The sequence below is a fragment of the Condylura cristata genome, unplaced genomic scaffold (assembly GCF_000260355.1).
Source record: "Condylura cristata isolate star-nosed mole 26May11 unplaced genomic scaffold, ConCri1.0 scaffold00018, whole genome shotgun sequence".
In the NCBI taxonomy this organism is placed as follows: Eukaryota; Metazoa; Chordata; class Mammalia; order Eulipotyphla; family Talpidae; genus Condylura; species Condylura cristata.
The window spans coordinates 8,758,056-8,771,756 of record NW_004567119.1 but is presented as its reverse complement, the minus strand read 5'-3'; the positions used below and the strand labels follow the sequence as shown (position 1 = coordinate 8,771,756).

The 13,701-nt window shown below is 45.2% G+C and overlaps 1 protein-coding gene across 1 annotated transcript in view; it reads right to left on the bottom strand.

Annotated features, from left to right (window-relative positions):
* Positions 1-13,701, bottom strand: part of ARHGAP10 (Rho GTPase activating protein 10) — a 220,674-nt gene that overhangs the window by 37,261 nt on the left and 169,712 nt on the right. Inside the window, exon 19 of the mRNA XM_004685315.2 lies at positions 4,228-4,378. Within this exon, the coding sequence (XP_004685372.1) occupies positions 4,228-4,378 (151 nt within the window). The remainder of the gene's footprint in view (positions 1-4,227; positions 4,379-13,701) is intronic.

Here is a 13,701-nt window from a genome sequence, read left to right as displayed (position 1 = left end):
TCAGGGAACCCAAAATCAGATAGCCAAGGTGCACTGATCGGAAGAGCACACGTCTGAACTCCAGTCACTGCTCGACATCTCGTATGCCGTCTTCTGCAAAAAAAAAAAAAAAAAAAAAAAGTTTGTGATGGTATCACCCAGGCAACTGGTGGACTGGAAGGGTCTGAGGACAACAGTGAAACTGACCCCTCAGAATAGACAGGCCCAGATTGAATTGGTACCTTCAGCCTCTGCCTCATCATCAAAGCCCATAAAAAACCACCATAGGGCAGGAAATACAAGAAAAATATTGGAAAAATCATGACACAGTTTTGCTTGAAAACAGACAAAAATACGTCATGAGTTTTCCGTCAACCCAGTAGTAAGCACAGTGGAAAGATCACTTCTGATGAGATTGTCAACACAGTCCCACAGCTGTGGCACCGATCTTTAGCTACAGAACTCTCTGGAACAGCTAAAGGTACCAGGGAATGCTCAGTCTGTGGCTTCACTGCTGACAGCCACCAACCTCAGGACATCAGCGGTGTCATCAGCCGTGTGCTGCGTGCCCAGCTGGTTAGGAGCAACCAAGAAAACGCTTCAGTGAAAGACTGCACAGCATACACAGAAAGAGGGCGGTAGGGACGAACGGCTGGAGTGGGCAGGGTTAGGTTACTCCACTCTCAGTTATCTAGAAATTTAAAACTCAGAAACGAGATTGCAAGTGTGAAATGAAAGCAAACCACTGGCTTTTCCTCTTCAGCCCTTGCCTCCTGCCTCCTATTTCACAACAAACAACTTAGTCAAAGTGACTCAACTTTGAAGAGCATGAGTTTACGTAAAGCTATATGAAAATGAACAACACGGTTTCCGCAAAACAACAGGACGTTCGTTCCAGTAAGGGTGTGAGGGCTACTCTGTTTAAAGAAATGTGGCTGGGTCCGATAGCCACTTCAGCTCCTATCAGTCATCATTAATGATCCTTAAGCAAGTAACTAGAATATTAACATCTTTTGCAAATAGAAAGTTTAGTATCGTTTTAGTCATATATTACAAAGAACATAATGAGCACTGTGTATGCTGTATGGTTAAATGTGCCAGTGCCAAAAAGTTGTTATGAAAGTAAAGATACTAAGTGTTTTCAACTAAATTCGTCATCTCTCAGTTGAGAGTGGTGAGGGGTGAATAAAACATCATGACGGGCACCCTCCCACTTCAGGCTCGCTAGTTCCCGGAGTCAAGGCCCCTCCTACTTATGTGTACGCTAGCAGGCTTGCTGACTCTGCTAATAACAACTCTTTGATCTCCCTGAAGGTGAAATGAACCCGATTCTGAGTATTTTTCGATGCTGACTGGTACATCCCAAGTTTCACACTCTTAGTCAATGTAAAGGAAGAAATACAGACCACAAACCACTTCACTCAAACACCAAATCGGTGACCAAATCTCAGGGCTGAAGCAAACCTTTAGCTATCCAATCTAGGTCCACGGATCCTAGCAGGTAAGCTTCCTAGCTCCTCACCAAACACCATTTACCCTGGATTTTCTGAAGTCAAATTGAACTTCCACTAGAGTGCAGAAAGGGGACAGAAGAGAACATTTTGGCACATAATGTTTCCATTAAGATTCATATTCCGGCCCTCCCTGGTGGCGCAGCGGGTTAAAGCACAGCACTGAAAATCAAAGGCCGCTTCCGCATGAGTTCGATTCCCGCCTGCCCCGGAGGTGACCACATGGCGTGGCAGACCTCTCCTGACCCGCCCGCTGCTCCCCTCAGCAGTGTACTTCGTCGATCTGCCTGTTCTGCTCCCCGCTCTGTCTCTGGTGAAGCCTCTTGCCGCCCCCGAGCCTCTGGCCTGTATCCCAATTCTGTATGCACAAATAAATAAATCTTTAAAAAAAAAAAAAAAAGATTCATATTCCAAGAAGTAAAAAGGAAATCACAAAAATAATCAGCCAGAGCTGTCCGGCTACGCATATCTTATCCAAAACTAGATAAACATCGAGTGACACTACTCCCAGCAATAAGAAAAAGTGTAACATTATAAACTTCTGGAAACCTTCAAGCAGAACTGAAAATGAGATAACTCAGGTCTGTCACTGAAAAACGTTTAAGTCCCAGTGACATGGGTAGTTTTTTTTTGTTTTGTTTTGTTTTTGTTTTTGTTTTTTTGGAGGGGGTAGGGCTTTCAACATGCAGGCGACATTCGATGGCCTAACTTTCAGGATCCATTCCCTGTATGCTTGTCGTTCAAAGCAGATTCACTTTCCCTGGAATGACTCTTGCATAAGCTTAAGTTTCACTGCTTCATGACAAGTAACTGGAGGAAAGGGAGCTAAGCTAAGTGTTTAGACACTTCTTCTCATGACCGCTAAGGGAAAATAACATCATTCTATCACTAAACTCATCGACTTTTCAATCTGGTAACTTTCCAAAAATAGAAAAAAATCCAAGAATGTAAGCAGAAGTTAAGGAGCTGACAAATCTTTATTCCCTTACAATCAAATCATTTTTTAAGAATTGTTCAACCACCTAAAAGCAGGAAAGCTGTGAGAGTACACCATCTCGAACATTCCATAAAAGGTGGGTTGAATACCACTTCAGAAGCTTCCTCCCCATTCACAGTCACTTAGCACTCAAGGTAAGCACACTGTGCACATCGACTGGATGATACATTTTAATTCCCAAAGGGGCTGTGATTCTAAGCCAACCTGACCCTCTTTGGTCATGCCCATTATGAAATAAGGTCAATTCATTTGTTCTCATGAGTCAAAGTTGGCACAGAACTATGTCTTCTTGATTTTTTTCCTCTCCTACTTTCCAACATTTGCCTCTTTCACTATTTATTAACACTTGCACCGGAGGACAAGTGAGAGATAAAAAAAGGTGCAATTCAAACCAGTCAGTTTTACTCCTTATTAGCAACTCTGTTGAGATAGAGTGAAAGTGAGGAGAGAGAATTAAAAAGTTCCCTGGCATCAGAAGTTGAAACTCATATCTAAATGGGACTTCCAGGCTGCTTTTAACCACCCATGCCCTTTTTCTCAAAAGTAAGGATCCGATTATAATACCAATACTTGTAAAGTGTCTTAAAAGAACACTGGAACACCCGAAGCCCACTCTGTTGTCACAGGAGGCTCTCTGGGTCCCCCCAAAACTCCTCCTCCTTCCCAGAGTTTATTGAATGGAAGAGAGTTGCTGCTTACTTAAGGGGCAGTCTGGATACTGACTCTGTGGACAGTTGGCTACAGCTTCTGCATGTGAAGATAAGGCACACTTGTTCCTGCCTCCATCCCCTCCTTCCTCTGACAATCGTCTTGTATTCCAAACCAATCTAACCTCAGTGGCTTGAATGGATAATGAGAGGTGTCCCCTTCATGCCCCTCAAGAAAGATGAGAAGAATAGAAAAAAGGAAGATTCATTTCTAATCCAGGAAATGGCCTCAACAGCGATGGCATTCACAGCGCAAGAGACTCCGTGCCAGCAGACACACTGCCTGACATGCAGGTTTGGAGACCAGGACATGCCCCTCCACGCCAGTAACCCCAGGGTCGCAGTCGGCAATCGGGGGCCCCTCTAGAACTCAAGGTCTTGTTCTGTGGGATCTGGCCTCCAAGGGCAACAGCCCAGGCTTTCTTTATAAACGAGGCAGCGTGGCGACACTGGGCCCGGGGTTACTTGGCCACAGGAGTTGCCCACGCTGGTGGGTGGGGAACCTGAGACGTTGCCCAGTCTCCGCCTGAGCACGGCAGGCGGGTTGGTTTGCCACTCTGGCCATGTGATGAGACAGCAGCCTTAGGAAAATAAATGTCAGAAATCAGATACTTGGGGTGTAGGAGCCAGACTCCTGTGCCTCTGCGAGCTGTGCCTTTAACCTGGTGCTTTTTAGCATTAAACGACTCTATCAGTTCTTCTCATAAAGGATCTGCTTTAATTTTAGTTCCATTTCCATTTGTCTCAGGGTTATGTAACCTCACAGGAGGTCACACAAGTCTCCCAAAAAAGAAATTTAAGCTGTCTTTTAAAAATAAAAAAAGAACCACGCATAGCACAAACACACAACTGCAACTTGCATTCTCTCCCTGGCAAGAAAGCTTTACCCTCCCTGTTAATCTCAAAAATTATAATCTTAAGGGAACAAGACATGAAAACACAGAGCACAGCAACCAGGCCTGCCCTGGGGACATATCATATGTCATATTCTCAACAAGCTGTGAAGCAGGAAAAAGCAGAATTAACACCTTACCATCCTCCAGCTCAAGACAAAGATTATACACAGCCACGGGCCTCTTAATCCTCTGGCCAAGTCTCTTCGACTGTCTCGGGGGGGCGTTTGGGGGGGATGTGGGCTGGGACACAGGCTCAGGCAGTGTAGCGTCCGGCAGGGTCCTGAAGATCTGTCATCGAAGCATAAACCACATTGATTATTTCCCAGCAACAGAGGCCTGGGCACTGCAACTGCAAAGCTTGATCTGGAGCCCAAAACCTGCTCCTTCCAATTTAAGGTAGAGGTGACGAGCCTTGTATTTATATTCATAACTCAACATCGCAAACTCAAATTTCTTACTAAAATGAAGTAAAAGCAGTATCAAATGGCTGTCTTCAAAATAAACCCACCCCCCAGCTGAGCAAGTTTAATTCCGCTGACCAGGTGGAGATATTCCCCGGCTCTTCAACCGCAAATGGAGTAGCCAGGGGAAGCGGTGCAAACAGCCCGTTACATTGCACTCAGGGTTATATTTATGCCAACGTGCCTGTCTCGGTCTTTTTTTAAAACTACATAAACAGAAACATATGACTGCATATGATTTTTACACATTTTAAAAATAGCCCAGGCCGATGAACTTACCTTTCAGATTCCAGGTACAGTTTTTATAAAATGCTTTGTCGGTTTTATCAATTTAATCCCTCCAGCTTCACTTAATATTATCCCCTCCATTTATGAGCCTAGAAGGTCAGCCCCATGATGCTGCTGATAGTCCATTAAAATGCGCAGTTTCTTCGCTTAGCAATTGTTTTCTTTTGAGAAAAGCAAACTGCAAATGTCACACAGGGTGACTTACAATCATCCCTCCCGTGGCCGCCTTGGCCTGAGATGAGAGGCCACCTATGCCCCCCATGAGTGGAGAACCTTCAGTCTTCAGTGAAGTCATAAAATAAAATATTTTGAGACATCAACTGGACATACACTGTCTCTCCAGAGGGCCGACATTCCTCAGGTGGAGGCAGGAAAAGGGAAGAGAGCCAGCCAGCAGCAAACACAACGTAACTGTAAAGTTCACAGTAAAAGCGCTCTGGGAAGGCCCCTCCCCTGCAAGGAAATGTTATTCATGCATGTGCCCTGCCACCCGGGCTCAGGGCCTGTGGAGACGGGATAGGACATCACTTACATCCATGGAGCACATTTAATAGCAACCATGTCAGAGTTACAATCGCCGAGATGAAAAGTTCTCACCTAAAAACTATTATATACCAATAAAAACAGAGCATGTGCTTGATAGTACCACACTGCCCCCTCATGTGTAAATGGAATAAAAACGATTTAAATGACTGTGGACAAGTGTTTGCTAGTGGAAAATGAATGGCGTGCTCCAGGGCTAAGTGCTGGTGCCATCTTTCCCTCACCCCGTGCTCCCTTTAGGAAACAACCTGGAAAACAGCAAACTACTGCTCTCCCTTTCGAATCCCGCTCTCCAGGAGCTTGCCCATGGCGGGTTTCCTGCCGCCTGGCAGTGTTTAAGTTAAAGACAGCTGTACAGTGGTGGGGACGAGAGAGAATTCGGGTTAAGAGTATGACCCTGGTGAAGGCGAAAAGACAGGGGAACCTACTTGTACAGAAAAACTGCACCAGTGGGTGAACCACATCGGGAACAGCTCCTTAACTCATGTTTCGTCTTCCCAAGCATGGCCAATGTCTCTGGGATGTCGCTGAATAACAAAATCAAACAACATGAGACAACATAGCAAAGGTCTAGCAGAGCCATGGAAGGATCAGATCCTAGGCACCAGCTCTAGAGAACTCATAACCTTCCCAGCAGAACTTCCAGGGAGACCACACTACCTGGAACACCAAGGATTCTTGCTCCCCATTCTCCACTCCCCTCCTCCTTCACCTTCAAGTGAGAAAATACTATAGGTGGGGGGGATTTGTGGGGGTAGCCGAGTCTGCAGAACCAGACTACCAAGCAAAATGGAACCCAGAGTAGGACTTCAATGCTCCTGGGGATACTGATCTAAACAGCTTGCCTGGACCTCCAGAAGATTCATGACATCTTTAGTTTATACTGGAATATCATGAAGAATACTATTTAGACATAAAAAAAGTGACATATATAACATGAATGGACCTCGAAGGTCTGATATAAGTGAATTAAATGACATAAATGACACAGGAAAAGACTAATATTTCATAATCTCATATATATATACAGAAACTAAAAAAAAAAAAAAAAAGCAAACTCAGATACAGAGAACTGATAGTTGCTAAAGATAAGACCTAGAAAGGGGAGGTACACACTTCTTCCAATTTTAAGACAAATTCTGAGACTAAGTTACAACATGCCGACTACAATTAATAACACTATTCTGTAGCTGAAAGGTGCTAAGACAGCATGTCGCAAAGTCTTCATCACAAAAAATTTGTGACTAAACTTACTGTGGTGGCCATTTTGCAATACACAAGTACAGCAATAGAGATGCTGTACACTTTAAACTAAGGCAGTGTCATGCATCAATTATATCATAATAAAACCAAAGTTTGTGAGAGGTATATCTGGGGGGTTTCCTTCACTAGGTTTTTCTTAGATTTTCATTTTAAAGCTCCCAGGTGACTTTTTGTGCAGCCAAGACTGAGAAACACCCCTTCGGACAGTCCTCTTACTGCCGCCTATACCTGTATTGGAAGGAGCAAAGTCAATATACAAAAATCGGGAAAATTAATCTGTACAAACTAGTACTGATTATTTGTTACCAATTCCTCAGCTCTTCTCAAGTAATAATGCTTTCAAAATTTTAAAGACCAACCTTTCTCTCAATAAGCACTACTGCATTAGCACTTCAAGAAGCAGCCTACCACCCTGATTAGGGGTGCAGAGCAGAGGTGCTAGCCCGAGAAGGCATTGCCCTGGCTTCCACACATCCCCCGTCTGGCCCTATGGCTCACCACTCTCGTCTTATACAACTGAGCGGCATAATGCCAACCTCTCAAGTTACGAAATGACTTAAACGAGGCCATGCTCAGGCATGTTTAATATAGCACATGGCACACAGTAATAACTGGTATAAATTATACACCAGAAATATACGGCAACTATTAGCACTGGTAACATGCTCGCATCCGGTAAATAATGACACGATGAATACAGACCCTTGTGACTCCGTCAACCACTCTTTTCAGAGGGCAATAACTCTTGGCGTCCTGAATATTCCTCAAATGCGGTTTGCTCTGATTCTAGTGTTTATGGAAAAGCTCCTCAGGTGATGGGCTTACAGGAAGCAACAAAGAGCGGGCCCTGTCAGAAGTCCCAGTCACCAAGATTGAGGACTTGCTTCATGTACTTATTTCTACACTTAAGCAATGAAATTTTAGATTTATTACTTCCTTTTTCATTGAAAACATTTAGCATTCAATAAACACCTAGTAGGTGGTAGGCTTTCTCCCATGCAAGTTAATATGCTCAGCAACCATTCAGGTAAGTGACGATGCCCACGTCTTAAAATGAGAAATGTTCAAAAATTAAACAAATAACCCAAGTCTCCACAGTTTGAAAATGGTAGTGTCTGAATACCCAATTCTGAATCCAAAGCCCATTTCCAGGTTATAGAACAAACAAAATTTAATACTTACAAAAAAAAATTATTAAGTCCAGTTCTTGGTTTCAAAAGAACAAAAGTGGACATTTATTTATACAAACTCCACCGCTGTGTGGCCCCCAGATCCTTCCAGAATGCATTGCCTTTCACATGCATCTACCTGTGTGCTGACACACTATCCTCAGATCTAAATTATTGTTTTTTAAGCTCCAAAGGTAAGCTCTCAGTGTTCTCTCAGACCAGAAATAACGTGAAGGATATTCTTTTTAAATTTAGAAGAAGAACAGTAAACTATTGAAAAGTGGTGTTTTTTTTGCCATCGCATTCTAAAAGTTAGCTTTTAGCTTATTTTATCCCATAAAGCCAAGATATGTCACCTTTACATATAACATTGATTTTCAATTCTAGAACCACTGCATGGATGCAAATTCCTCTACCCCCTGGGTCTGTTTCCAAAACCACCCAACTCTAATTTCCCTAAGCATCAGGTACTCACCTCACCTTGTTCTGGGACTAATGAACTCCCCACATGCAGTATTTAGAATCAAGAGAGTAAGTATACTTGACACTTTTTTTCCAACTTAGAAAATTTCTTCCCTGCACCTACGTATTTACAACGTAAGACAGATTTACACAAGAAAACCCAACAACAAATCAACAAAACTCCACGCACAGGCGTGTCAGGTAAGCAAGCACTTATTCGGGTCTCCTGGGAGTGCCAACCCAAACAAGAGTCTGGCACTATTGTTTAAGGTCACAGAATCCTCAGGCTGACACATGACGTTTGTGCCCATGGGACTCAGCCATACGTATAAACCCCTCCTGTCCCCTCCCTGGCCTGCCAGCAGGGCCCGAGCATGGCCAAAACCAGGCCACGTCTACCAGAAATGCTGTGCAGGTGACAGAAATCGGATAGTACCGAGAATGTTTCTGTGGTGTCCAACTCAAACCTGCAGCATTCGGCTGAGTTAGTGAGCATTATGGTTCAAGAAAACAGATGAAGAATAATGGTCATTCTTTCTATGAAAGCTGTTTCGACAGGGGCCTCTACTGGTCTGTACAGTGAGGAGATGATTACTAGTGTGGGTGCCGTTGCTACCCACCGTCACAGCAAGCGCTACTCAGGCTACATCTTCAGCGGTCATGTTACACCCCGTGTCACTCCACCACAGACACAGGGTAGCCAGAGAGAGCCTCAAATGCACGTCGGCCATGGACACAGAAAGGGGAAGCCAAGTTTTCCAACACTATCTCTAAAACACAGAACTACAGGCAGGACATCACCATCCGGGTCGGCTGGCAGTGTCTCATGATCATGTCTCGCCTCGGGGTTCTGTGATGCTGTGGCAGCCTGGCCTTCCTCCCATGCTGGGCGGCCTGGCACGCTCCTGTGGCCTGTGCTTGGAGCAGCACCAGCCCCCTTTGCTGACCTGCGTCTGTCAGAGAGCTTTTAAGTGACGCTGACGCTAAGGACTGACATTAAATACCCCTTGAGCTCAGGCCAGACGCTAGAAAGATCCTAAAGTTTCATGGGTGCTCTGGTTCATTCCAATCGGAATCTCGGAGCTGACAAGGGCCCTACAGCTCTCCCTCAGGCCAACCGCCGTATTTCACAGTGACCACGCAGAGAAGCCTCACTAATGTTCACAGCTTGGTCAACTCAGTCCTCAATGCCAGGACTGTCCCCCATTCTGCTGGCTCCGACCCTCTCTCTCCCACAGGTGGCGCCTGTGCGTGGCCCTCCTCACTAGGGAAGATGTGCCCACAAGCTGACACTGTCTGTGCCCCCACAGGAATTACGTGACACAAGTGTGGACACACAGGTGCGAGCAGGCGCTGGAGCCTCTCCTGAAGTCACAGCACAGTGAGGAGGGCGGTCAAGGCCGAATGGGGTAGAAAGGGGCAAAGATGTTCCCCTCTAGCCCACAGGCCTTGACTTAGCTAGAACTTTTGGGAAAACAATTTCAAGTTTGGTTAGCGACTTAAAAAAAAAAAAAAGATATGTGGCCCTCCCTGGTGGCACAGCGGGTTAAAGCACAGCCCTGAGAATCTAAAGCCCCTTCCACATGAGTTCGATCCCCGCCTGCCCCAGAGGTGACCACATGGCGCGGCAGACCTCTCCTGACCCGCCCGCTGCTCCCCTCAGCAGTGTACTTTGTCGATCTGCCTGTTCTGCTCCCCACTCTGTCTCTGGTAAATCCTCTCGCCACCCCCTGCACCTCTCGCCTGTACCCCAGTTCTGTATGCACAAATAAATAAATCTTTAAAAAAAAAAAAAAGAAATGTAAGCAACAGTACTTTCGGGAATTTATTAAATTGACCTGTAAGAGCTTTTGCTTTTCTTTCTAAACCTTTAGTTTAATTTTCACAGACATTTTCAGACCCCCTTCCTAGGTGTCACATTGATTTCTGCAGTGCTCTCTGCTCTAAACAGTTACTGACACTCATTTCTGTCTGTGATTGGACTTCATGATACGGAATGTCCTCCCGACTTCCCTGGCCAAAGCCATGGGCATCTCCAGTGGCGTTAATGGCGGGTGCAACATCAGTGCTGTGTCTTTCTAGTGTTTAACAAAGACCAGCAGACATAAGAAGACCTTGACGATGTATTGGAACCCAAATAGCATTAAAGACATTTTCAAATGCTCATTCAATTCTTTCAGCCCACTTCTGTAAGGTGAACCTCTGATTAAGCCAAAGCCACACTGCTCTGAAATGTATGGTGAGAACATGTCTTCCCAATTATAAAATGTTGTTTTCTGGTTTGCAAACCTTTAAAAACACTCCAGGTGCAGTTTTATCAATTTGCACCTGCAAACATTTGGGAAATGCAACACACACTTTCCAAGTCTGAAGAAAACACTTTCCCAAACACAGCTGTAACTCTGACTTTCATAACCCAAATGTCTACAAATATTCTTCACTGAATAAAAAGCTAAGACTAGCTAGTTTTTTTGTTTGTTTGTTTTTTTGCAGTGTGTCCTTTGCTCACATGCAAACAAAAAGTGTACAATTTAGCCATAAAAGCCTAGGATAACACTGAAGAAATACACTCTGTCAACTCTCAGGCAAAGTCTATAATAAAGTATATTCCTTTGTTTATTCTTCCTTTGTCAGTCCATTTTCATATACAGCTTCTCAACTGCTTTTTTTTTTTTTTTCAGATTTACTTATCTATGCACACAAGAACTGGAGTACAGGTCAGAGGTGTGGGGATGAGAGGATTCACCAGAGACAGAGCGGGTAACGGAACAGATGGACTGTCTGAAATACGCTGCTGAGGGGAGCAGTGGGCGGGTGTCTCTCTCTCTCTCTCTCTCTCTCTCTCTCTCTCTCTCTCTCTCTCTCTCTCGTTTCTTATTCTTCTGGGACTCAAGCCTTGACAGAATCCCCTTGGCCCTCCCTGTGTCAGCCCAGTACATCTTCTGCTCATATTTTCACCAAGACCAAGAAATCCACAAGGGTACCCAGGGCTAGCACAATTGTGACAAAGAACAGGGCCCCCCCCCATTACCCCCCATTATCTGGGGAACTCTAACCTGGAGGCACATCAACACATTTAGAAATAACTGGTCTTGAGCCATCTCTTCCCTAGGGATGAAGTCATGACCTTTGGGGAGGTTAGAATGGCCATTTCCCAGCAAGAGAAACTACATCCTGACCTAGTTAATTCTCCAAAGAGAAAAGTGTGAATTTTAATCAGAGTGAAGAAAACATCTCCTGAAGGCATGGATAGGATTGTATCTATCACAATCATCTGAAACCTTTTCTAAGTATGTGTGCCCCAGGCACAGCCCTCATTTTCAAGAGATAATGCGGCACAACCTTTTTTTCCCATTTCTCATAAAAATGAAACACCTAAAGCAAAAACACACTGTGAAGGTGGTCAGTGGTGGTACTTTATGAGAAGCTGCAGGGAGGGTGGGGGTGGGGTAACCACTGCTACTAAAATTGCTTCATAGACTTTTCCCAAATTACAATGCATTCGAGGTGCAGACTTGATAACGAACCTACATTACGTTCCTGGTAGAAATGTTGGTGAACACATACCCAAAGAGCTCTCCAAAAAGGCTAAAAAAAAATGCCCAGCATCCCAGACACTTTTCAAAGTTTGATGATTATTTGAGTGTTTTTTTCTTTCCACACAGCACTTGCCTCCCTTTCAGTAAGTGAGAGTTCTCAGCATAGTTACATGTGGGTGTGAGGCGCTTAGACCTTGCCAGTATTTAGGCCCACGTAACAGGTGAGAGGCAGCCTCCACTCCAGGTGAGATTTGATTTCTTACTACATTAGGACAGAGCTCATTTTTACCTTTCCGCAGAAAAGTTTCTAATTAGAGGTTTTTTTACAAACTGAACCTTACCCATTTCAATGCAAGTGTTGTTGTGGTCACCTTCCGGAGCCCCAACACCAACCTCCCCTCCCATGGCCTCTACTACTCTAGGTAGGACACCTTCAGGATAGTGACGGGACAGAGTAACCTGAACCCAATCCCTGCATCTTAATGGGAAGGTGTGGAGAGGACAGCAGTTGGGTTCCAGGCACAAAAGGGAAGCGTTGCCTTGACAGACTTCAGGCGTGGCTCACACACAAATACCTCCAGTCACCAAGAAAGGGACTCCGCGGCCTGCAGAAGGGCATTCCTCGAACTGGAGGGAGACAAGGCAGTCCAGAATACATAGCCATTAAATCGCCCTGCGCTGCCGCTGCTGAGCGGGTCATCACGTGCCCATACTCACACCAGGCCCGGCTGGCCGTGCTTGCCAAGCTGCGTCAGCCATGCTTATCTGTGTCGCAGGGTGTGTTCAGGGACTCAGCATCATGCAGTGGCTTATGGGAGGGTGGGCACACTCTGCTGAAGGCTTTCGTGTACCTCACATCCCAACTGGCAAAAGCACAGGAACCATCCACGCTCGCTAACACTTTCTAAAGGGCCCTGCCCAGAAAAGGTTCTTAAATATACTCAGAGTAGCTCTTAATGGGCTCCAGGAATGATGAAAACCATAAAGGTGTGTTTACAACTTAGAAACCTGTGGCCACACATTCTTCACACTCTTCCCCACCAAGCATGGCATGTACCACCCACCTTCAAGCTGGACTGGCTCTCAGCCATGCCCACCATGCCTTTGGGTTGCAAAATGACTTCTGACACAGACTGTCTGACTCTGGTGTCGCTTGCTGGCTGGGACACCCCTCACACAGCTGCTGTGCCCGATGAAGAGGTTTATCTGGCACCTCTACCCACCAGTCCCAGAGGTGTCCTGTCTATGGCAGGAACCAGTGAGGACAGGAGCCTGGAGGCGATGCCAGCCAGCCCCAGCCACAGATGAGTTCCCAGCTAACGCCTCTGAAAGGACCAACATCATTTACCTACCTCACAAATACACATAACGATCACCTATTCATGATGAGTGAAGTTGGATATTTTACAAAACACCTACGCTCTCCAAAAGTCCCAATACCACATAAAACAAAAGCTAGAGAATCTGTCACACTTAAAGGAGATTAAGAGTCATGACCATTACATCAAACACAATACCTGACACTGGAAGGCATCCTGAATTGGGGAATTTCTCTACAATTTGCTGGTCTGACATCTAGTATGACACAGGTGTCCCCATCATGCATAGACAAGTCCCGTGGAGCTCTTGTTCAACTGCAGGCCCAGACTCAGCGAGCCGGATGGGAGTGGAGGCTGATTTTCTCACATCTACCAAACTGCCAGTTAAGTGTCCAGTTTTGGACCATGAGCCCCACTCATGTGATATACATCATTATTTAACTAAATTGTGTCAACTTTCTGCATTTACCCTAGGTTATAGAGGACCCTGGGCTAAGTATTTACAAATGAAGTTGTGTGGTATAGGGGAGCTTAGCTTCAACTGGTTCAACAGCAACAGCAATCACA